Source organism: Papio anubis, chromosome 8, assembly GCF_008728515.1.
Source record: "Papio anubis isolate 15944 chromosome 8, Panubis1.0, whole genome shotgun sequence".
Lineage (NCBI taxonomy): Eukaryota > Metazoa > Chordata > Mammalia > Primates > Cercopithecidae > Papio > Papio anubis.
The window spans coordinates 96967957-96993620 of NC_044983.1; the positions used below are offsets into that span (position 1 = coordinate 96967957).

General features: G+C 40.7%; 1 protein-coding gene across 2 annotated transcripts in view; it reads left to right on the top strand.

The window, feature by feature from the left end:
• GRHL2 (grainyhead like transcription factor 2) overlaps positions 1 to 25664 on the top strand; it is a 184672-nt gene that overhangs the window by 82721 nt on the left and 76287 nt on the right. For both annotated transcript variants that reach the window (XM_003903037.5, XM_009213448.4), the window contains exons 6-7: positions 2898 to 3054; positions 6607 to 6718. In XM_003903037.5, coding sequence (XP_003903086.1) covers positions 2898 to 3054; positions 6607 to 6718 — 269 coding nt within the window. The remainder of the gene's footprint in view (positions 1 to 2897; positions 3055 to 6606; positions 6719 to 25664) is intronic.

The following is a 25664-nucleotide window of genomic DNA, read 5'->3' on the forward strand; positions in this document are numbered from 1 at the left end:
CCAGCTAGAGGTAAAGGATTTGGCTTCTTTCATGTTGGACTTTCTCAGCACTTGCCAAATGCTGAATTGTCTGTTCCACTTGTCATCTCTTTTCCAAATTATCCTTGTCAACTTTCTCCTGAGCTATTGCAATACATTGGATCTCCCTGCCAACACTTCTTTTTTGTTCCACTGTGCACATAGCCAGCTACCAGCTATCATGCACTCAGGTGCCTTCCATGTGCAGCAGTGTGAGTAGGATTGGGGATAAGATATAATCTCCCCTTACAAGAGGTCCATACACTTTTGGAGGAGACAAATGTGATGACAGACAAATTGAAAAACATTTGCTAAGAAATGAGTCCTGCTATGGAGATATATAAACAGAGTTAAATGGACCTATAGTCCTGCACATGTGTGTGGGAGTAGGAAGGTGTGTGGGGTTGAGGGCAAATATTCACAGGAAGTGGCATTTGAGCTGCATCTTGAAGGGTTAATAGCAGGTGTTTTCTAAGGAAAGAAGGAAGATTAAGAACATTCCAGGTAGAAGAGTCATGTTTTAAGACCTTGGTTATGCTCATGTCTGAAGACAGCAGAGAATGGCAGCTGGGCGTGGTGGCTCATGCCTGTAATCCAGCACTTTGGGAGGCTGAGGTGGGAGGATCACTTGAGCTCAGAAGTTCAAGACCAGCCTGGCCAACACAGTAAGACGCCATTACATTTAAAAAAATAAAAAGAGAGGGAGAAAGTGGCAAGAAATGAATTTATCTCCCCCATTTACAAAACTTACCAAATATTTCATCATTTCAGGCAGAATTGAACTCAAATTCCTTATGAAGGTCATCAGGGCCCTCTATGTTTTGGTCCCTCTTTACTTAAAATCCCATCTCCCACTATGTTTCTTGCCCCTTTGCTTTTATGCATATGGCCCTCTTCCATTCTCTTGGTTTCCTCTTAAAGTCCTCTGGTTCCAATCTCAGGCTCCCCACTCATCCTTCCCAGATCATCTTATTTAGAATTTGGAGTGTGTTGTGGAGATGGGGCAGGAAGCAGGAGGCAGGGAAGACTGGACTTGAAATTGCCTTCTAAAATGTGGGAATAAAAGTCTAATTTGCATGCTGTAAATCCAAAGCACCATGTCAGCAGCTGCTAGGCTAGTGGGAAGAGCAAGGACCTACCAGTGACTTGACCTAGTTTCTCTTTCCACTGCTGCCATGGTCCAGCAGAGTGAGCACGTCTCTTCGCCTCCCCTTAGCTGCGAAATGAGGAAGGTGGGCTGAATCTCAGGTTTTTATCCTGTGTTATGGGCAGGCTTGATGGACACAAATCCCTGAAATTATATTAAAAATCGTTTATGTTCATAAGTGCCTTTATCTGGGAAGGAAAGTTCACTGCTTTCTTCATGTTTTCAAAGCAGTCTGTGCCCTAGACAAGACGCAAGCTACTGGTCTAGGTGATTCCTAATATCCTGTCCGGGTCTAAAATGCTATGATTCAATGGCACTGTATTGAAATTGCTTTTTCAGACAAAATGACAATGGAATCAGTTCTGTTTTGAATGATTTATTTCCCAACTTCTTTTAAGACACATATTCCAGAATTTGCTTAGTTTATTAGCTTAAGCCTAAGATTTTTTTATCATAAAAGAGGAATATTATTCTGCCCTTCAGATTTTTTTGTCATCATAAAAGTTCAAAAATAAACAAAACATTACAGAAATATTTAACATAGAAAGCAAGAACCCCCCATAATCCTGTCAGGAAACCATTTTCAGAGACAAAGTTTGAGTCGTCTTTGTGCCCAGCCTTCCAAAGACTTTGAAATAAAAGAGCTAAAAATATAAACTCAATGGAGAGTTTCTGATGATCTAGAAAATACGCAGTGTTTGTTAGTGGATTGTCACTGTGTGCTGTCCTGCAGTATGGCAGAAATAAATATTTCTGAATGAATGTGTTAAACAAAAAATGATTGTGGTTCATACCTGTTGTGTTATTTTAAATAATTGATATTCTCTTCGAAGTTGGGAAAAATTAGTGTTTTTCTTTTGTAAATTATATCATGTTTTTAAAAAAATATGAGGGACACTATTTAGAGCAGGGATCTGCACACTTTTTTTGTAATGAACTAGAGAGTAAGAATTTGAGGTTTAGCAGGCTATCATCTCTACCACAACGACTCAACTTTGCTGTTGTAGTACGAAAGCAGTCATAGACAATATGTAAACAAGTGAGTGCAGTTGTGTTCCAATAGACTTTATTTACAAAAACAGGCAGTGAGATGGATTTGGCCTATGGGCCATCATTTGCAAACCCCTGATTTTGAACAACCCTACCATGAGTTCTGCAGGCTTGAAAGCAAGAAGCAAAAGACAAAAAGTACTCCCTGTTATTAGGGAACTAGATTCTCAGGTGAATGTTTGAGTTTTGGATTTTCATGTTTTGAGATGCTTTATAGTAAGATACAGCTATCTGTAACACCTTTGTTAGACAACAAAACAAAACAAAAAAAGGTTAGGTATATACATGAACTGAACAAAATTATTTATTGCGTTGTTTTGTTGTTAGGGTAAAAATGGCAAATTCTATTCATTCTTAAGCTTCGAGCATTACCTAATTGCCAGCTAAGATCTACCAGGGGTTCTCCTGGTAGAGCGTTTTCTTGCACAATTGGCCAGGCACATCGTGGACTTTCTCCCCTTCCAAACCATCTGGTTTATGGGCCACTATTAGAAATGTTATATACGTTGTACTAGCAATGACCTTTGGTCTGGTCTCATCTCTTTTGCCATATGCTGTGTTTTGTCTCTAAAACAGTAAACATTGGTTAATATTGATGTGAAATGCTATTGATGTGAAATTGGTCAAAAAAGCAGAAATGTCCAAGTGAGTGAATCTGACCACTGTTTGTTTTCTTTCACAGTGGCACGTTTCAGTACACCCTGGAAGCCACCAAATCCCTCCGTCAGAAGCAGGGGGAGGGCCCCATGACCTACCTCAACAAGGGACAGTTCTATGCCATAACACTCAGTGAGACCGGAGACAACAAATGCTTCCGACACCCCATCAGCAAAGTCAGGGTAGGGGCCAAATTTCTCAGATAAAGTACAAAGGAATCCAATGAATGGAATGGCTACCTCACAGCCTTGTGGAATAGCATGGAAAAAAAGATAAAACCTTCAACATAAATAATTCTAGAACGAACGTCAGAGGGTTGGGGCAAGAGCACTTACCGGCTCGTAGTTTATCATTGTAATGAGTAACCAGTAAACCCCAGGGAAGGGACGTGGTTGGAACATGCTGTCTGACTGTATCCGAGGAATTTTCCCGCTTCACTCACTGCTTATGTGCTTCCTTGTTGTGGTTGTTTTCAATCAATTGGTCATAATTTTTCAAGCAAGTAGCTGTAAGTCAGAACCCCTCTGTGGGTGAGAAAGAGCTGTGTTCTATTCTATAAAGGAAAATGCAGTTCACTCTGAATCCCTGGGCCTGGTGGAACTCGGTTTCAAAGCCTTCTGCAGCCCAGTGCTTTCTCAGGGTTCCAGAGACGAGGTACGATCCCCACCAGGAGTCACTTGGGGGAATTTTCAGATTCATGAGTGTTCGTTCTACTTGTGGGAAATGCAACTGGCTCTCCCTTCTCTGGAAGCCTGCCAGCTTCTGGCGTACGTGCTACTGCCAAGAAGGGAGAGGCCCGGTAATCCTTCTCTACTGAAAAGGAAAATGATAGCACAGCTCTGAAAAGAGGTGGAAGGATTTTCCTGATCTGTTGTAAAATGATTTATGCAGTTGTGTCCATGGTGCCCAGCCTACCTTATTTTAGTCACAGCTCCCTCCTCCTAACCACTTCAGAACACTTAAGAAAGGAGCACATGGTGTGCCTACAGCGCCACAACTCAGGCACACCCCCCAGTGCAGGTGGGGCACAGGTTCCACACAAGGCTGAGCTCACTGCAGTGAGAAAGTTGTGTGCCCATCAGGAGAATTAGTAAGTTCTAACGCTGTGGTCAAGACTGCGGTGGAGAATATGCCATCATCATCATAATAGCAAGAGTCATAAAATAACAATTTATATTTATTATCTTCAAGCGCCAGGTACTGTATTAGGTACCATCTGTCTAGTAACTCATTGAAACTGACAACAACCCTATGAAAAAGGTACTATTGTTTTTATGATATTACAGATAAGGAAACTGGGTGATAAAGTTTCAGAAGCTAGTAACTGGCCAAGGTTACATAGCTAAAAGGCAAGGGAACCAGGATCCACCCCAGGCCATCAGACTCCTGAACCCAACTCTCTTTACCATGAGGTTGCGCTGTGTTAAGCAGCATGGAGGGCTGAAGGCAGGCAAATGTTAGCCTGGATATATTTCTCTCTGGATATATTTCCTATAAATTACATCCTCCCCCTCTCGTATATGAGCATCTGGTAAGACGACGCTGAATAAATTTGCTTTTTTTTTAAGCCTTATAAATTCCAAGTGTTAGTATAACTCGTATACACCCTCTTAACACCATTATCATCAACCTGGAAAAAATGGTGGGTGGTTAGTATTCTAAGGTCATGACAAGAGTTTGGAGTACAGGGACTTTCCCAAGAATTCTACTTTGCTGAAATCATGAAAATAATTTAATAAGGAAATTTTATTTCTTTATGTTCCATTTTGGCTGAAATGAAGAGTCCCCCCTTTTTTGTAAGGACCTCAACCTCCACCCTTGGAGACTAAGTTGCCACCTCAGAGTGGCTCTTTCTTACTCCCCAGCTCTGGGGCAAGAAGGAGAAATGTGTTTGTAACCTACCAGCATTTATTTCTGAGAACAGTGTTTCATTCCAAGTCAAAGCATGTAGGGCGTGGTAACAACAGTTTCAAACTGCTTTTTTCTTTATCATTGAAGAAATAAATTTCCATACCAAGAATATGCCATTATTTATGCTAATTTAGACACTTGCCAGAAAAAATATTACTTTAAATGTTATTGTTATTTTGAGACTGAAGTAAATACCAGGAAGCCACGCAGTAAGCTTTTACACATAAATGGAAAAGTTTGAGGCGTGGCAGAGGGTAGAATGAAAAGCTGGCTGAGCTCATAGTTGCACCAGCACAGAGAATGGTTTTCTTTGTTGTCATGTATCCAGTGCCTCTGAAGATCACACTGCTTGTGAATTTGAAACAATATGGATACATATTTCTACATGGTTTTCCTAACAAACATCTGCTTTCTTGTGTAAAAATTGTTTACACATACTTTAGGCAAGAACCAGATTTCGAAGTGACAGCCAGCCACCAGCATGTATTTACTGTCTATTATTCGTCAAGTGCCAGGGTGAATGGCAGACACTGTTTCTGTCCTTGCTAAGTTTGATGTTAATTGGGAAGACATTGCCATTGGCTGAATAATTGTAAATAAGTAAATGACTACTAATGTGTAAACTGCTACAAAGGAGAAGGTTGTTTTGGTTTTGGTTTTGGAGACAGGGTCTTGCTCTGTCACCCAGGCTAGAGTACAGTGGCATGATCACTACTCATTGAAGCCTCATGGATCCTCCTGTCTCAGCCTCCCAAGTAGCTGGGACTTCAGATGTGCACCACCATGCCTGGCTTTTTATTTTATTTTGTTTTATTTTATTTTATTTTATTGCAGAGACAGGGTCTCACTATATTCCCCAGACTGGTCTTGAATTTCTGGACTCAAGAGATCTTCCCACCTCCGTTTCCCAAAGTGTTGGGATTACAGGCATGAGTTACCCAGCCCCGCCCTAAGAAGTTCTTAAGGAATGAAAGTCCATGAAATATTTTTCTGGAACAGTAGGAAGGTGCCTAAGAAGTGTTTTGGATGTGCAGTGAGAGGAGAAGTATTCCTGATACTGTAATTAAAGGGTTTTATTTGGAAGAGGGTTGTTTTTGGTACTGTTTCCTTTTCATAAGTGACGGTGAATTAATGTGTATTTAGTTTAATGAGGCTGTTTATAATTTAGAACTGAAAAGAGTTTTGAATTCTTATTTCTGCAAGATATAATTAGTTTCTCAAGCTCATTTTTAAAGTACATTCACATTAGATTTAAATAGATATCATAGTTGCTCTTGTGTTTTTCGGTGTATGAAATATCTGTAGTTTAGATCTATGTTCACCAGTATGAATTTGTCTTTTAGCATTTTCCTCATTTCCTTGGTATTTTTCTCATTAATTTTGATATTCCAGCCTGAGGCACTTCATTAGCCCACAAACAGATGTTTGCTTCTTTACAAATGGCATCACATTTTATGTTTAAGGAGTAGAAATTTCAAAAGAATGCTTGTTTCCAATGCAACAAAAAAAAATTTGGGTGGGTTTCTGCTGACCTCACAAAATAATACATTTGCTGATAATTGGTTGATCTGGTTGTTTATAACCTCCTGGTAAAACTGATGTAGGACTCTTTTTTTTCCTTCATGCTGTTCTTATTTTTCAATCATTTTTTGAGTAGGTCCATTTTATAACAAAACAGACATACAACCAAGCTTGTCTGGGCTTTTCTAAAGCAAGAAAAGCAACATGACACAAAAATACCTCTGGTAGAACTTCCAGAACTGGAGACTGAGGCAACAGAGGCACTGAACAAAAAGTAAGCTCCACGATTCTCCCCTCTGCAGAGTGTGGTGATGGTGGTCTTCAGTGAAGACAAAAACAGAGATGAACAGCTCAAATACTGGAAATACTGGCACTCTCGGCAGCATACGGCAAAGCAGAGGGTCCTTGACATTGGTAAGTTGACCTTGACTTCCCTGTATAATCCTTGATAAACTGACATGTTGTCTCGATGCCAAGGGGAGCCCGGCGCAGTAATCACAGCTGGAGCCACAGAGCTCTTGTGATGTGCCAGGCACGAGTCTACGTCAGGACATTTAGTGCAGATCAGACTGAGTAACCAAAATCAGGCTAAGGCGAGAGCAAAGCATTTTCTATTCTATGAAAGTCAACTGTGTCTCATAAAATCATAGTCATATATTTAGATTTGCAATGACCATTTCAATTCCTAAGACGTGTTTTCATGGCCTCTCCATTTGAACCTAATAGGCAGTCAGCAGGTCAGATGAACTCTTATCCCTGTGACATAAATAAACTCAAGCTCATGTGACCCTAAAGGCATTTGGCAAAGGTCACGTGACTACACAGTGAGTTTCTAGTTCCCTGTCCAGTGTTTTTTCCATTTCAACACACGCCTGGTGTATGCAATGCTAGGTGGTCAGGCAAGTGAACTGTTTAAAGAAGAAGTGAATCTGCCAGGAGTCTGTATACCCCTAAACATGAGGTCTGTTCTGTACAGACCAGCAGCCCCCTGGATGGCACATCACTCGGGGTTCAGTCTGGAAGGCAACACCCATGCCCAGTAATTCACTGGGCATGAGTCCATTGCCAAGGTTGGAGAGGCCGAAGGCACAATGAGACAACTCAGCTATTACCTGCAGGGCTGGAGAATCAAAGGGAGGAGGAGGTGGGTGTTGGAGGAGCCACCCAGCAGGAGCTGGGACCACAGAGAGAGCTGCTTTCCAATGGGAGATGAAAGCACAGCAGAATCACTGCCAGAGACATTCTCAATGCCAAGAAGGAGGAGAAGAACTGTCCTGGCTTCTTTCTGCCTCCTGATCTCCTGCCAGTGCCTCCCATTGGCAGAATTTAACTCAGAGTCAGAGGGCACATTAACCCGGAAAGTGCAGTTTGCAGAATCAACCTCTGAGATGCAGAGCAAAGCAGGGGAAGTCAGGGAATAGATCTTAAAGACTCCAAAAATTACTTAAAAACAGACAGTAATGTATGTGTTTCCAAATAATTTTAAGACTGTTTCCATAAGAAGTAAGTCATTTCTCATTTGTAGACTTTATTACTCCATTTTGCTGACTAAGATGCTGCAGTCCAAATGAGTGTGGGCTAAGCGAAGGTTCCCATCATGTTGGGTATGAAAAGGTATTACTGAGCCTTGCAAAGGATGATTACTTTGATTTGTTACACACTGCCATGAGGACTTTTCAGATCTTCCATTTCACCCTGGCTAGGACTCCTTGACCACAATGGCAGATTTTAGTGACTAGGATAGGGTCAGAGACTCACCGTAGAAGATATTGAAACTAGTTACTGGTTTTTCTTGCAAAATAGTTAAGCCACTCCTCACCCCTGCATCACACACATACACCTATTGTATTAACTAGTCAAACATATTTATCGAATAAACAAGGAAACTGGGGCCTAGGAAGGCTCACTGGCCTATATCACATGACTCCCCAGATAATCAGTGCAACAACCGGGATAAGATCTGTCTTCCTGACCTGGGTTGATAAACTAAACCAAGACCTGGTGACTAGGACGGGGATTGGGGATACTTGCCTTAACCTGTTTAGTTAAATCTGCATAGAGCAGAGGAACAATTTTATTTTATTTAAAAAGTTAGCCTTATAATTATTACCCAAGAAAATGAAAGGAGCAATTAAAGAGAAATATGGCGTGGGTCCAGATAAGGCAAATAATAAAAGCATTTTACTGGCATACCTGTTGATCCAACTTTGATATCGTCACAGGGTTTACTTTTCTGAGACTAGAATGATTTTTCAGATCTTGTGAGACTTCAAATCTTCTCTTCTTTATCATCTCTTGCCTGCCTTCAGACTTTTCTTTCTGTATACACGTGTGTCCCCATAGACACACACATGCTTTGTCTCTGAGATTCGTGACATTTACTAAGTAGCTTCTGGGTAGCTGGGTGACTTGCTTCCAACCTGAGAACAAGGCATTAAATCCATCAGTTAGCTTCAATGAGACATGTATTTTCTGAGCACAGTCTCTACCCCAACTTCAACCTGACATCTGCTCACATAGAGTGAGAAAATATGCAAAAATCTCATATAATTCATTCTTCTGCTAGATTAAAAAAATCAAATCATGCATTTCTCTGCCAGTGGGTTGTAAACACCATTTCCCATGTAAAGGAGCGCCGATGGTGTCCTGGCACATATGTCTGCCTGTTGCACCATCATCTACTTTAACTCTGGAGTGTGATGTTGAGAAGGTCACCCCTTGTCTCCACTAGGAGTATCATGGAAGGTTATCACTGCCTGCAGAGGGTGAAGGAAGGCAGAGTGGGTGGGCCATACATTTGCCAGTTTTGGTTAGGAACCTTCTAATGGCCTAAACAATAAAATAAAAAAAGAAGTATCCAGAATTATTTGATGCATTTCTTTTTCGAAACCTCCGTGAAGCTGGAGGTTAAACTCAGGGCTCAAAAGTCACAGTTCCCAAATCTCCACTAGCATCTATGATCTGCAGATCCAACCAAGTCAGCCAGGCAGTGACCCTGAAGCTGGAGTTAGAGACCAAGATGAGGGCCCCTTAGCTAAAGCAAGGGTTATTTTTTTTAAATTGATACATAATAATTATACATACTTATAGAATACCTGTGATATTTTTGATACAGGCATACAATATGCAATGATCAAATCAGGGCATTTAGGATATCCATCGCCTCAAACATTTACCATTTATTTGTGTTCAGAATATCTCAAATCTTCTCTTCTAGCTATTTTGAAATATACAATAAATTATTGCTAACTGTAGTCACACAGCTCTGCTGTTGAACGCTGGAACTTATTCCTGCTATCTAACTGTGTTTGTACCCATTAACCAACCTCTCTTCATCCTGCCCTCCCCGTCACTCTTCTCAGCCAGGGTGACCTCAAGTGATCTGCCTGCCTTGGCCTCCCAAAGTGCTGGGATTATAGGCGAGAGCCACTGCACCTGGCCAAAATAACCCATTTTCTTGTTTAAAAGCCGAGATGCTAAGAGGGAAGAATTTTATGCAAGGTCATACATGTGATAAGTGGTATGTAGGTGGGATAGAAACCCAAGAATGCCAAAATGTGCACCATTTTTTATTTTTATTTATATTATTTATTTGTTTACTTATTTATTTATTTTTGAGACGGAATCTCACTCTGTTGCCCAGGCTGGAGTGCAGTGGCACAATCTCTGCTCACTGCAAGCTCCGACTCCCTGGTTCAAGCGATTCTCCTGCGTCAGCCTCCTGAGTAGCTGGGGCTACAGGCACATGCCACCACACCCAGCTAATTTTTTGTATTTTTAGTAGAGATGGAGTTTCACAGTGTTAGCCAGGATGGTCTTGATTTCCTGACCTCGTGATCTGCCCGTCTCGGCCTCCCAAAGTGCTGGGATTACAGGTGTGAACCACTGCACCCCGCCATTAAAAAATATATATATATATTTGAAGCCCTCTCTCCACCATATACCGCCTTTGTATTCCAGCCTCTAGCCAGTTCTTGGCATCCACCAGGCCATCTACATGGAGAGTGGCTGATTTACAGACATCCTGATTCTTTGGTCTGTGCCTTCCTCTCCAGATGTGGAGGATGTTTTGCAGTCTGAGTGGTGGACCTCTTGGCTCCTGCTGGTTCTGACACTGGTGGAAGCCAGTTTGATACGCGGTTCTTGTACATTGGGTCATAAACTGTTTGGCAGGAGTGGGGGGCAGAGGAAGAAAACATTAGCAATGAGCTCTAACTTGATATAAGTAAACCAAACAAACCCAGGCCCCAAGTGGATTCTGCTGCTTTTCAAAACACATAAGCAAAGTCCTCTAAGTCTCACAAGTTCATTCTTGTAAGCTCCTTGAATAACGACAATTATTCAAGGTCATAAATAAGTTTACATTCTGCAGTCCCAGGAGCATTCCTGTATCAGTTATACCTCCTGTGTGGAATCACCACTTAAATTAAATTTGCAGTTTGATTTCCTCTGAGTGAGAAAGCCCCTTTAAAAGAAGACATGGAGTTAGGAATGGCCCCATATTAGTTAACACCGGTTTCAGGAAAAGCATAGTTATTCCATATTCATTCTGCAAAAGTTTACTGAACACCTACTATGTGCCAGACCCTTTGTTAGGCACTGGCAACACAAATGTAATTAAGGCAGAGCCCTGTACTCAAACTGCTCAAGACTAAGGGGCAAGAAGATGACTAGCTGAGATACCACGTGGTAAGTGGCAGCATAGAAGAGCGCTTCCCAGAGAAGTTTCTGAGACTCATCTGAAAGGATAACTAGGGCATGTGAGGTCAAAAAGGTAGGGAAGGGTGCTGCAAGTCGTGCAATAGCACGTTCATAGGTACGATAATCAAGACAAACAAAAGTGGGACTGAGGCCGGGTGTGGTGGCTCACGCCTCTAATCCCAGCACTTTGGGAGGCCGTGGTGGCCAGATCACGTGAGGCGAAAAGTTCTAGACCAGCCTGGCCGACATGGTGAAACCCCCTCTCTACTAAAAATACAAAAATTAGCTGGGCATGGTGGCAGGTGCCTACAATCCCAGTTACTCAGGAGACTGAGGCAGAAGAATCCCTTGAATCCAAGAGGTAGAGGTTACAGTGAGCCCAGATCACACCACTGCACTCTACCCTGGGCAACAGAGCAAGACTCTGTTTCAAAAAAAAAAAAAAAAAAAAGGGACTGACAAATTATCTAATAAAGTCTGATAACACTATTAGCCAAGGTAGGAAGGGTGGATACTCTCATGCATGCTAGTGAGACTGCTAGTTGATTTGACCCATGCAGAGAGTAGTGTGAAAGAAGAAAGTACATGGGGCTGTGGAAAGGCTTACATTTTTAAAGGGGATCTTAGAATGGCAGGGAGATGAAGCATAGATGGAATTTTCTGGTCTCAAATCTAAAAGAAACCCTGGTTAAGCTGTTTTTATGTGTCACAGGCTGAAGCCCTGGGTCCCCAATGGAGGCTGACTGAGCCCAGGGAGGATTCTAGGGGTCCACAGACCCAGAAGGCTCTGAGTGTTAGAGGTTCATTGATTCTTGACACCTCAGTCCTGGTGGCAAACCTCAGAGCTGCGGGTAGAATGTTAGGGAAATGGTATTTGAGTTCTTCTGCGATCACCCACCTCACCGTGTTTGCAGATGAACGTCACTAAGCCAGAAGTGGAGCTCAGAGTTTCTTACTCTTTGTTGCTTTAATGTATCTTGGCTCTACAAAGTCTTGTTTTACAGTTTTGTTGGGGAGATATTCAAGTATGTGTGTGTGTATGTATGTGTATTTATACTTTTTTATACTGAGGTTTAACATGAATATCTTGTTTAGCCATGTTTTTCTGTTGTTGAATGAGGAAGATTTTAGAGATCCAAGATGTGTAAGAGAGGGTAATAATAGAAATTATACCTGCAAATTGCCATTCATCCAAGTGGCTGTGTTACATTTGCACATCAGTCCTCCCAGAATAAGGACAGACAGTAGAGAATGTGCAGAAGTAATAGTCAAATAGAATACTGTGATAAAATGAACTTTCTCTGGAATGAGTTGCAGTGCTTGATATTGGAGGCTTTGGATAACCACTGGGGATTTTTGGCAGGTCTGTAATGGAATATCTGTATTTTAGGGAGGTAATTCTAAGCCAGCATGTGGGATGGATGCAGTGAGGGATGGACTGGCAATAGAAGACCAGCAATAGCCAGGCGAAAGACTGGGATTGGAGGCATGAATTGCAAAGGGGAAATACAAAATTAACCCAGGAGTGAGAGACAAACTGTAGAGCTGATAGAGCCTTGATGACTGATTGGCTGTGGGGGATACAGGGGAAGAAAAAGATTATGTAGAAAAGCGCAGCTTCGCTAAAGGGTTGGATGTCCTCCCCAGAGGCAGGGGAGACAGAAGGAGCAGCATGGCCAAGTGTTGGGGGAATGGAGGTTGGCCAGGTACTGAGTTCAGCCAGGGGCGTGTTGATTTTGAGGCACCATCTACACACAGAATAGTCTGGGAGTTTCCCAGGACTTATTTGCACAATGGAGTTACCCTGTTTTGCACAGTGTGTGAGCCATTTAAAAAATCTTTAAAATGGATCACAAATAAAAACGTTAACTGGACTAGGTATCAATCAAATCTCCTCAAATAGTGGATAATTCCAAAACCACGTTCTCGGGAAGGCATATTTTTCTGTTTGTTACCTTTCAAACAGGGAAGGGAAATTAGAAGAGGAGGTTCAACAACCAACATTAACTTCATAGAGCGAAAGCCAGAAGCTACAACAGTTAATTGGTAGCACATTCATATATAACTTCTCCCTATGGAAGAGAACTAAGAATTCCTTTACTACTTTCTGGTGCAGATGTTCCAAAATAATGCACGTAACAGTTCTTGTGCTTTCAGAATGGGCAGTACAGGTTGTGATGTAATGAGCCTGATTCCATAAACATATCCAAATAAACATCATTACTTTATAGTCACATCCAGTGTAAGCATTATTGATACAAGGTTGTAGTTAATTATGAAATAAACTGTACACCCTTTATTCAATGTCTGTCTTTAATGTTGGTTTGCAGTAATCTTTCCTGTATCCTGTATCAGGATTTATTAGTTACATTGTTAATATTAATCCTGTAGATTTCCATGGTAATTAGCAGGCAATTATAGCACAATTTCAGTTATTAGCATGTGATTATAGGATTTTCGTCTGTGTCCTAATACAAATCTATTTCTTAAGAGTTAGTGTTTAAATTGCGTTCTGTTGAAAGTAGTTTTATAGTAAGGTCACGCTTTTTTGAAAACTTAAGCTTTCAAAATGAAATGAAAACATTTCTTCACTTTTGATTCTCCATAGTTCTCTTTGAGGGAAAAGGAAGCCTCTCAAAAGACTCTTGATCACAAACTTTAGTTGACCTCTGTGAATGATTCAGCATAGCTATCCTGTTAAGGTCTAGAAGCTCTTTTTAATCTGGATTCATGCTCCACTTTCAAACAGGAATCATAATTAAAACTAAAGGACAGTTTATTTTAACTGTTAAAAAAATAAAGAGTTTTTTTCTTTTAGTTTTTTAGAGGAAGCTGGCTTTGGATATGCCCTATAAGCATGCTTTCTCAGTTTTTATAGCCAGTCCTGGGCTTGGTTACTCTGAGAGCTATGCAGAAAAGTGGGAGGGTGGAGATTTAAGGTGGTGTGTGGGAAGAGGTGATGTCCAATTGTTGGGAAGTCAGGTAGCCAGGTGGCTAGGTGGTCAGGTGGTAAGATGATCAAGTGGCCAGGTGGCCAGGTGGTCAGGTGGCTAGGTGGTCAGGTAGCCAGGTGGTCAAGTAGCTAAGTGACCAGGTAGACAGGTGGTCAGGTGGTCAGGTGGCCAGATAGCCAGGTGGTCAGGTAGCCAAGTGTCCAGGTGGCCAGGTGGCCAGGTGGTCAGGTAGTATGAATTTGTGGCCCCAACAGGCCTGGGAGGCAAGGGCACCAGCAACTCCCAACTCTCTTCAGCAGGGCTTCCCACCATCCCATCTAGTTTAGTTCTCTGGCTCTCTGGAGGGCTGTCCTTTCCCCCAAATTATACAGATTTGCTGTCTCCCTACAGTCTGGAAAATGTAGGTCTTCCCTCCCTTAAAAGTAACCCAAGTAAATAGGACTTCATTTTTTGATGTTTTTCTAGGCTGTTTCCATACTTCTGAATAGATATGAAAAATAAATTTGGTTACAAACTTAACCAAACCTCTTGAGAGCTCCCAAATTAAAAAAAACAAAATCCAAGGGCTGGTGAGAATTAAGGCTGTAGTTAGAGCTCAGTCAGAAGAGCAAGCTCCATCCCCACGTCCTCCCCAGGACCAGATGTGAGGGGGACTCTGGGGTGTGGGCCAGCAACGGCCTCACTTGCAGCTCCAGATCCTTCTCTGTTGCATCCGCCCTTGCTGTTATCACGAGTTCATGTGCAGTGTGAGACATGCTCTGTTTTCTAGAGACGTGCTAAAGCTGCAGTTACGGAAAACTGCTTTTCATCTCAACCTTGATTAGAAACATTTCTGTGATAAAAGTGCGGTAGGCTGTGAAGGTTAATTAACTTAAAACACTGTAAATGCAAGTGTTCTCTAAAGTTTGATATTTGTTTAGGCAGAAAATAATTTTCAATCGTAACTGAGCCACTGTGGGTTTTCACTTACTGGATAACTGTCTCAGGATGAATCCTGGAAACTCATTCTGTTGAGGCCAGCATCTCTGGGGAAAATCCCTTCTGCTCTGTATGTGATAGGGGTGGTCCTCGGGCTCCCTCTGGTTCCCTCTAGGAAAGGGTCAGGATCCTATCCCAGCTCCAGCCCCTGATCCCTGCAGACTCCCTTTCAAACTATTGCTGGGCCCTCCTCTTTCCTTCCACCCCATGGTTCTTAAAAGAGGAGCCTGTACTTCCTGCCCGACATCTTAAACTATCACTCATTTCTCAATCCAGCATAATCTGTCTTTTATTAATATTTTGAAATGACAGATCTCTTTTCACCCTTCAGTATTTTTTCCTACTTATTTCCAACCTCTTGTTTGACCCTTCTCTGGGGTTCTCCTTGCCTAGAATAGCCCTCCCTCGCTTCTTCACCTGGAAGACATCTCACACCTTGAGACCTTGTTCCCCTAAGATCTTCCTAATCTTCCCAGATAGAGTCAGCTGCTCCCGCTGCGGGCTTTGCTTTAGATCTAAACAATAGCACTTGGCAGGGTTTCACTTGGTTCATTCATTCATTCATTTATTCATCCTACTAGACGCTGAACTTTTTGAATGAAGAGAGGATTTTTTTAACCTTGAATCTTTGTATGCTTAGCAGCTGGTACAGAACCTGGCAGAGAACAGATGCTCAACCAATGTTGCATAATTGATGAGCACATTGCCATGTGTGGTTTTGTGCATCTAGGTGACAGTGACAGTAAGCAGACATGTGCCTGGTTCACTGAGAAATCTGACTGGGGTTGGACTCTCCTCTTTCATGCTGAAAGAATCATTTTTGGTAGTATTTTTCTGATACTAGAAGACTAAATATGCCTTTAGTACTTCCATTTCTTATATTTAAATATATTTTATTGTACTATAAACATTTTGATGTAACTTCAATACCTCTGAGACTTAATTGCTAGCCTACAAATATAATATATATATACTCATAAACAAGGATAAATGTCTCCTTTTAAACTTAACTAGAAATTATTTCTGTTTTCCTGAAACAAACGTGGAAAATTGTTGAAAGGCAAACATTTTTTTTAAAGTAGCTAGATGTGTAATTAAAACTTACAACAAATGTGTCCCTTCATCTTTTTCTTCACTGCTCCTCGGAACTCAGTTTTTCTGGTTCCAGCATATTATCGTTTAATAAGCCTTTTCTGATATTTCTCCTACTCCTGGAAATGTTAAAGCTATGAGTGGTTAACCAGAAGGAATGTTACAGAGAAGATAAAAGCAGACAATACTTGAAGAGCCCTCTGAGGGTCTGTTTTAATGACAGGGTAAAGCTGTCCTATAGAGATACTGGTTTAGATGATGAGATTTCAAAATCAAAACACACACACATGCTCACACGCACAGATAACTGAAACCACTGATAGACTTACTGTGTTTAGTACTCTACAATGCTATATTTCCTATCTATCATTTTTTTATACACATTTACTGGACATTGAGTTGTTTTTCCCCTAACTGATGGGACTTTTGTTATATCCATAGTTGTAACATCATTCTTTCATCTCCAACGTGGAATTTATACTTTTATTTGATTTCACGTTTTTCGTTTGGAACCTCATTTTCTTTTTTCAGATGTGCATTTAAGGAAACTTCAAGCACTCTCATAGTATTATAGTTTGCAGTATTATTGGATTGGCTTAAAAATGACACACACACACACAAAAAAAAAAAATCCTAGAGATACAATTAGATAGTTCATGAGACTCGTATGTTTCATGAGCAAAACTATAGAGCTGGTCTATTCAGCCACCCTCTAGCATTTGCTAGAAGTTTCTGCCCCTGTGGCCTTCAATAGAAACAAATGTATGCCTTTGTAACATCCACAAATGTGAAATTAGGCAAATTTAAAGTTTTTCTTCCTTGTTTACAAAACCTGAAACTTGCCAAGTTTTTTCAAAATTAAATTAAACTCTTTGAGGTTGTAGAAGCCAAAATAAGGTAAAGCTAATCTGAAGAAAACTCTTTGAACAGGCTTCAGGAATGTGGACCACCACTAGTTTCTCTGCTTTTGAAAAGACATGTGTTGAAATAATTGAGTGCTTAATAAATGAGAGTCTCGTCATTGTTCAACAATCCTGTGCCATAGGTGCTGTAGTGTCTCCATTTCACAGATAAGGCAGCCAACTTAGTGAGGTCATGTAGTTCTCCAAAGGTTGCTGTGGACTCAAGTCCACTCACACCCACCACCTGGGGTCAGCATTACAACGGTAAACTGTAATAGCAACAGCAGTTTCCCTCCTTAGGAGAATTCAAATTCCTATTTTGACGTAATATCAAAATCTCTAACAATTTCGGAATTGATGAAAAATAAGTAAAAGTACACAGGACTAGCAATGTGAGTCATTCAAGTAGCAGTTAATGCAAAAATCATTCCTGCAACAAACTAGAATAGTCCTTGAGCCACTTCCCACTGACTTAACACAGGTAAGAGGTTTACCTTCCTATGTCACTTAACTCATTCTGTGTCTGTGATTTGGGCAGTCAGGGGTAAGTGGGAAGCTTGATAATGAACATTTATCTTACTGTATTTTGAGTTGCTCAAGTAATTGGGCTTGTAGTTCAAATTTAGTGAAAGATAATCCACTTGATGATTTGTAGTCTTTGTTCTGCACTACCAATTACCAAAAAGTTATTTCTAGTGTTTGAATCTATTCAGTCTGCAACTCTGAAGTACAACTATAAGTGTATGAAAATTTTTTCTCACACTGAGGGTTGTTAGACACTAGAATGAGGCTGTGGAATCTTACAGAACAGACATTCTTGAGACTCTTGCCAATAATATAAAATACCACCATTTCAGAAAGAGTTCAGTTTCGTTTTATAAATTAGAGTCGGTTTAACCAAGTGTTATAGTTTCTGGATATATCATCGGGGGTGGGAAAAGATTAGAGAGCTTTGTGGGAGAAGGCGCCCTGTTTGCTGGGATCATTATTGCTGATTAACCACATTGGGCAGTAACTTCTAATCCTACATGCCTATAACTTCTTGTCCCCTCATGTACTCCCAAGAGTGTCAGTATATTAGACAACAGCATGAAGAATAGAAAACCGGCATATGCTTGAGTAGTTCGTGCAGTGTTATAAGCGTCTTACTTACCAAAGCACAGTTTGCATTTTCATTCATTCAGAAAACTGTCAGAAACTGCCAGGTACTTTTGTGTGATTTACAAATTAAATTTGTGGACAGAGACAAAATGGTTATAGTTAAATCTCCCTGAGCCACATGGACTAATGAAATGAGCTGAATGTTAAGCCTGTCTGAGTTACTAAATCTGGAGCTATGTGCTGTGGTGCAAACAGGGGCACACGTGCATGTGTGTTTATGTGTGTCTACGTACAGGATATGGCCTATTGTCAGTTTGAAATCAAGTTTGCTAGTCAAGACCAACATTCTTAAAAAATGAAATCATATAGAATAAAAAATACTAGCATACACAGAACATAGTAATGGGTTACAATATAAAATGTTCATACTCTGTACTTCTGGTCAGTACAACTTGAAAGCTATAACATTGTCTGTAGAATTCCTTCTCCACAAACAGGAGGGTGAATCAAACCCAAGTGAAACATTAGATGTAGCCTAAAAGGAAAGTTCTAAGAAACACAAATGTTATCTGTGAGGGTATTATACTAAGCCATGGAGAGCAAATAGTAATGATATTATTAATAATTATACCTTTAATAATATATTAATAGAGGAGTCACTCTATGCTGGTCACATATGTTTCCATAATTTCAGCTATAATTGCTCTGGATTTTGTGTGGAAAGGTGCTCATTTGGCTGTGTAGCAGAGAAGTCAAAGGCCTCTGGCATGTATGTAGATGAATTTCATAAGTTCCAATCCCAGCTTGGGATTACAAACTGACTGTGGGGGATGGGAGAGTACTTACATGCTTACCTGTTTCCTATCCTATGACATAGGAATAATAACAATAAAAAGCTACCAAGCAAAGCTGTCTGAGGTAATACTTGTGAAGTATATATGTTTAGCACAGGGCTCTCAAAAAGTGGTGGCCATTATTATTATTTGCTCATGGGCCAGTATTTCAATGATGGAAATACTTTAGTGCCTCTGAAAATCAGCTCTAGTGTCGACACACTTAAGGAAACCCAGTCAGGTCACCTCTGACTCTGTAAAGCATTATGAAGAAAATAATGAACTCCTAAGTGAGTTCTTGTGAGTCATTTGGGTTTTAAGAAGCCACTGCTTTGATTTTGAAAACAGAAAAAAAAAATCTCAGAATCTATTTAGACTAGGGTTCATTTGTTCTGCCTGTTTCAAGTTAGAGCAAGTGCTCCTGGAATGACCCTCTCCTGTTTCCTGAGTTTCAGCCAATCCTATTGGGCACTGCAGACAGGGAGAAGTGGATGTTTGAGGACAGGTGGGAGGTGCAAAGTGGAGACCATTATTGGTCCCACCTTCCACTATGAGACTAGCAGGGCTCAGTTCTCTTAGCTATTGTCTCTATTTTGTAGATGAGGAAATTTCAAGTTCAGAGAAGTTGAGTTAAGTCACCGGAGGTCTCAGGGCTTGGTGGGAAGAAGGACGGAAAATTAAATTCAGGTCTGTGTCTCCACCACCATGTCCTTTCTCTTTATGCCCTGATTGCCACCCTGTAAATAGACTTGTAAGCATCAGGACCCCAAATATATAAACTATGTCAAGCTCTCAGCTTTTGTTAAAAGCATCTTATTAGGCTGTGGTATATGTACCTTGAGTCAGCAATTGTGCCCAGAGCCATTTTCAGCATTCCAGCTTCATTATTTCACTAGTCCAGACAGAATCCGCACCTTTCAGAAGAGAAGCAATCTTTATATTAATTATGCTACTCCTTTTAATCTCCAACAATATATACAAAAATAATTAGAAGGGGTAGTTATCATTTACCAAGCGTGTGAAGCTTAATTAAGGTGGAGGAATTAACACTGCCTTTGACGGGATTTCCAGAATCACACTTGCACCTACAGTCAGTCTGGAGAAAGCTCAGCCTCCAGAAGTCTGAATTTAAAAACCTATTAACAGGCCAGTGATTATATGCAAAAGATAAAAAATAGAAAAGATAACAAAAAGATTCACCGTAACAATTCAAATAGAATTGGATCCCAGAATCTCTGTGCCAAATATAACTTGCCAGAAACACAAACACAAAGCATTGCACTTTCACACATCCTCAGCAGCCCTTTGCTGAAGCACTGCAAAGTTTATCATCATTTCCCCAACACAGACACCTCTTGTTTTCTTAGAAAGGCTAACTTTGGAATTTTTCTTTCAGTCTTCACAGTGCTTGCAGTATATGGAGATACTTTCTTGTTTGTCTCCTCTCTACTGAAGCACCCCAACCCTGTCCTTCTTATCAAGGAATCTGCAATGATCCCAAAATGTCCAGTCTCTTTGCCTCATCAAGGTTACACTCCTTTAGTGCTTCCCAACAAACTAGTAGCCATTGTAGGACATACTCTGATCCCAATATCTGCTGACAATGTATTGTTGAATTTGCAAGACGAATATGGGCAGTAGTTAAAAGTGTGGCCTTTGGCATCAAGCAGACCCGGATTCAGATCTCAGGTTGGCTTGTTACCAGCTACGTGATTTTCCACAAACAGCTTAACTTCTCTGTGGGAGGAAGATGCTGATTCCTGCTTCACAGAGTGGTTGCCAGGATTAGCAGAGGCGATAAAAGCTTCACATAGGCTTGGCACGGGCTTGTAAGTTCTTTGTGGCAGTTATTATCCTAAGAGCATTTGCACTTTAATGCCAGGAGATGACAATGTCTTTATCCAAAGGATGGAGTGTTTCAGGATGAGCTTCCAGGCATAGGAATAAGAAGACATCCTGAAGCAGGTGGTGCTTGAATCTTTCTGTGCAGGTAACTGCCTGTCCTCCCATATTGGTATTTAGTTCTCCTAAGAAGGGAAATCTGAGAAGCGAAGAGGAACTCTCACATGGACTTCATTGATAGTTGACTTAGGACCTTAATGACAGATATAGCACTTTTTTTGTTTGTTTGTTTTTTTGAGACAGAGTGTTGCTCTGTGACCAGGCTGGAGTACAATGGCACAATCTCGGCTCACTGCAGCCTCTGTCTCCCGGGTTCAAGCAATTCTCTTGCCTCAGCCTCCTGAGTAGCTGGGATTATGGGTGTGCACCACCACACCTGGCTAATTTTTGTATTTTCAGCAGAGACAGGGTTTCACCACGTTGGTCAGGCTGGTCTCGAACTCCTGACCTCGTAATCTGCCCGCGTTGGCCTCCCAAATTGCTGGGATTACAGGCACGAGCCACCATGCCTGGCCAAATATAGCACTTTCTAATACTGTGTGGAGTGAACCAAATGTGCCAAAATAATCCAATAATGAAATTGCTCCTTTTAATTATTTTGGCATTTCCATTTGCCATAGAACAGTATTAAGTGTAGTCCCCAGACCAGCCACATCAGCTCTACCTGAGAGCTTGCTAGAAATGCAAATTCTTGGCCACATTCTAGACCTATGGAATCGGAATCTCTGAGAGTGGGCGGAGAATCTGCATTTTACCAAAGCCCTCCAGGTGACTCTGGTGCCCTGCAACATTTGAGAAGCACCATTATAGAATATCCACTCAAGCCTGTCAGCCATGGGAATTTGGAAACACTTGTTCTGCTTTGGGAGGATCCTAGCAGGTCCCTAGAGAATTTCCGTGTGTTCCCATACACTTCACTCTGAGATTCCAAGGACATACGCAGCCTTAGAGAAGACCCTGAACGTTTTGGCTGTATCACTGGTAGCATATGACATTAACAATGAGATCAAGTTCACTCTTATTTCATTAAAAAGACTCCCATTTTTTCTCCCCATGGTTTTATTCTTTTTGTTGTTGTTGTTGTTGAGATGGAGTCTCTGTTGCCCAAGCTGGAGTGCAATGGCGTGACCTTAGCTCGCTGCAACCTGCACCTCCCGGGTGCCAGTGATTCTCCTGCCTCAACCTTTAGAGTAGCTGGGATTACAGGCACCCATCACCACGCCTGGCTAATTTTTGTATTTTAGTAGAGATGGGGTTTCACCATGTTGGCCAGGCTGGTCTTGAACTCCTGACCTCAGGTGATCCGCCTGTCTCGGCCTCCCAAAGTGTTAGGATTACAGGAGTGAGCCACCACGCCCAGCCAGCATAATTTTTTTAAAACCTGTTTCGGCCAATAATAATATTGTTGCATCATGCCTGTTTTGGAAAATATTAAGCCATTTTCCTATTTGTTCACTTATCCACACGAGGTAGATGTTAGTATTGTGTTTACAAACTAGTATTTAAAATGTGTAGTTTTTATGTTGCCTTGTCACTTTTTTTAGGGTAAAAAAAAGTCCATTTGAAATTCAATATGTTCACAATGATGTGTTTTATAATTCGTTTAAAGAGGGATGATTACTTTTTAGCTATGGTAACTATCATTGCAAAAAGAAGCCATTCACTCAGGTCACATGAGTTCTAATCACAGGAAGGAATCCCAGATGTAGGAGGTAGAGAGGGACCCTCGAAAATGATATGTCCTCGTCCTAACTCCCAGAACCTGTAAATATGACCTTATTTGGGAAAAAGATCTTTGCAGATTGTGATTAAGTTAAGGATCTCAAGATGAGATCACTCTGAATTAAGGTGGGCCCTACATCCAATGACAAATCCTTAGAAGGGGGAACAGTCTGGGCACGGTGTCTCACACTTGTAATCCCAGCACTTTGGGAGACTGAGGCAGGCAGATCACCTGAGGTCAGGAGTTCAAGACCAGCCTGGCCAACATGGTGAAACCTCATGTCTACTAAAAATGTCAAAAAAATTAGCCAGGCGTGGTGGCAGGTGCCTGTAATCCCAGCTGCTGGGGAGGCTGAAGCAGAAGAATCACTTGAACCCGGGAGGCAGAGACTGCAGTGAGCCATTGCATTCCAGACTGGGTAATAAGAGTGAGAGTCTGTATCAAAATAAATAAATAAATAAAATAGAGAGAGACAGAGAGAGAGAGAATGGGGAACAGATGCAGAGACACAGAAGAGAAGGCCATGTGAAGACAGAAGCAGAGATTGGAGTGACACACTGCTGGCATGGCACAGCTTGATTTCAAACTCCTGGCCTCTGGAACTATGAGCAAAAATATTCCTGTTGTTCAAAGCCACCACGTTTATGGTAATTAGTGATGACAGCCCAAGGAAACTGGCAGAGCAGCTCATGACTATGCCTTTTCCTGACTATAGCTGTCAAAATTGACAACATTTGGGTTTGAGAAACTTTCTTGAGAAAATAAGTTGAGGAAGGCTCAGCACCAGGTCACTGAGTTTCCATTCCTACCGTGGGCCATAAACTCTTAAACATACAACACTCACCAAAGGACATTCACCCAGCTTTCAGAAACCGGAGGCACAACTATTAGCATTTTATTTGTCAGACAACTATGCATGTGGACGAAGTCACATCGGTTTGCATCAGCTGTTTAGTCTCTTGGAAGACTTTGACAGTCGTGAAGTGGGAGCAAAGCTATTGTACCACCTGTAGAGACTGAACACAAAGGGTAGAGATGAGCAGACATTTCTTGTATGGTATAAGGCTGGAGAGGAGTACATGACATTAGTCTCTTAGTTATCTTGCTTGTTTAGAATGCCTAAGGATCCGTCCATTCATTCACTGAACAAACTTATGGAGCACATCCTATGAGTATGATATTAAGCACTGAGAAAGCAGCAGTATTTAAGATAAGTTCCTTGCCCTCATATAACATATACAACTAATGAGAAATGTTGGTGATAAATAGTAAACTAATAAATAAAATACTTGTACATGCCATGAAGGACATATACAAGGTAATGGAACCACCCAATAACAAGTAGTCTTACTATCCTTCTGTTTTGGGCATAAAAAAGCAGATTAAGGATAATTGTCTTGTTCATTTATTTATCTATATACTTATTTATATTCTGTCTCTGGGACTGAAAGAGCCAAAAGATCAGGGACCTAGTTTTGTTTCTTGCTGTTTCTCAAGCATGAGGACACTGCCTGGCACATAGAGGGCTCATGGTAAATATTTCCTCAATACATTTGTTGATTAAGTGAAGGTGATAGAAACTGACAGGGACCTTGAACAAGATTATTTTATTTGGATCTATATTGCATTTGTTTTTTAAATTCTTTCCTTATTTGAGCTAATATGCTTTTTATGGAAGACATTTTTTATGTGGAGAAGCTATGGGAAATAAAACCTCATAATGTTGTAACTCATGAAAGCTAGGATACATGTTTGACCAAATTTTCTTGGTTTGTCTTTATTTCTAGATATAACATTTGCTTTCTTTTTTACAATTCACCTAAAAGCTGCTTATTTTTAAATGTGTATTTAAAACTTCAAAGTTGCAAGACTATCTTTTAGAATAATTAGCTATAAAGAATCAAGGACTTCAGTTGATCTAAATTCAATGGTCTTCTTTTCTCTTCAAAATTTTAAGAGTTTGGCTGGCCTGCTGGAAGCACAGGTTTATATTTAAAATCATCCCAAGTATAGTCGTATAACCTTGTTCTAAATTTGAAAGATATAAAATTGTTTTTCTTTGCTTTTTGTTTTCTCTTTTAGCTTTAACTATTTATTTCAAAATCAGTAAGAAAACTGAATATCCTAAGAAAAAAATACGCAAAGAACAGAGCAGGAAGTGTTGTAATAAATAAATACATTTTTAAAACAAAGAGAAGGGCCGCGTTCCATGGCTCATGCCTGTAATCCTAGCACTTTGGGAGGCCGAAGCGGGTGGATCATGAGGTCAGGAGATCGAGACCATCCTGGCTAACATGGTGAAACCCCATCTCTACTAAAAACACAAAAAATTAGCCAGGCGTGGTGGCAGGTGCCTGTAGTCTCAGCCACTCGGGAGGCTGAGGCAGGAGAATCACTTGAACCCGGGAGGCAGCTCTTGCAGTGAGCCGAGATCGCGCCACTGCACTCCAGCCTGGGTGACAGAGTGAGACTCTGTCTCAAAAAATAAAAAAATAAAAAAAATAAATAAATGAAACAAAGAGAAAAAAATAAATACAGAGAGTCAAAAACAAAATGAAAGCTGGTTCAACCTCCTTTGCAATCAATAAATTACAAATTAAATTAATGAGTCACCATGTTTTGCATATCAGTTTGGAAAGCAACATTTTGAGGAAACAACAACACGTGTACTGTTGCTGTGAACATCAACTGTTTCAACTTTTGCAGGAACACTTCGACAAAATGAATTAAAAGCCTTAATTTTTTTTTCTTTGACCTGCTACTTTCACTTCTGAGAATATATATTAATGAAATACAATTAAGCGTATATGCATTTTTAGCTGTAAAGATAATTAAATAAAACCTTATTTGAAATAGAAAGTATTGGACATCATCTGGCTGAGACAAGCAAAATAAAGTCCTGGCACATAATTCAATTTAGTGGTATTTGGCCATTAAAAGTAATTTTATACCAGTTTATTGACATGGGAAGATGTCAATGTGTTAGGCAAAATGTGTTGTGTTATGCACATGATGATGTGTTAGGCAAAAATAAATACATTAAGAAATAACTGTTATAGTATTGTATAAAATGTTTACATATTTTTGAGAAAGGGAAGCAGAGAGAAAGATAGGAAGGATAAAGTGTACCACAGATGTGTTTATAGTTGGTTATTTGTGGATAAGAAGATTGTG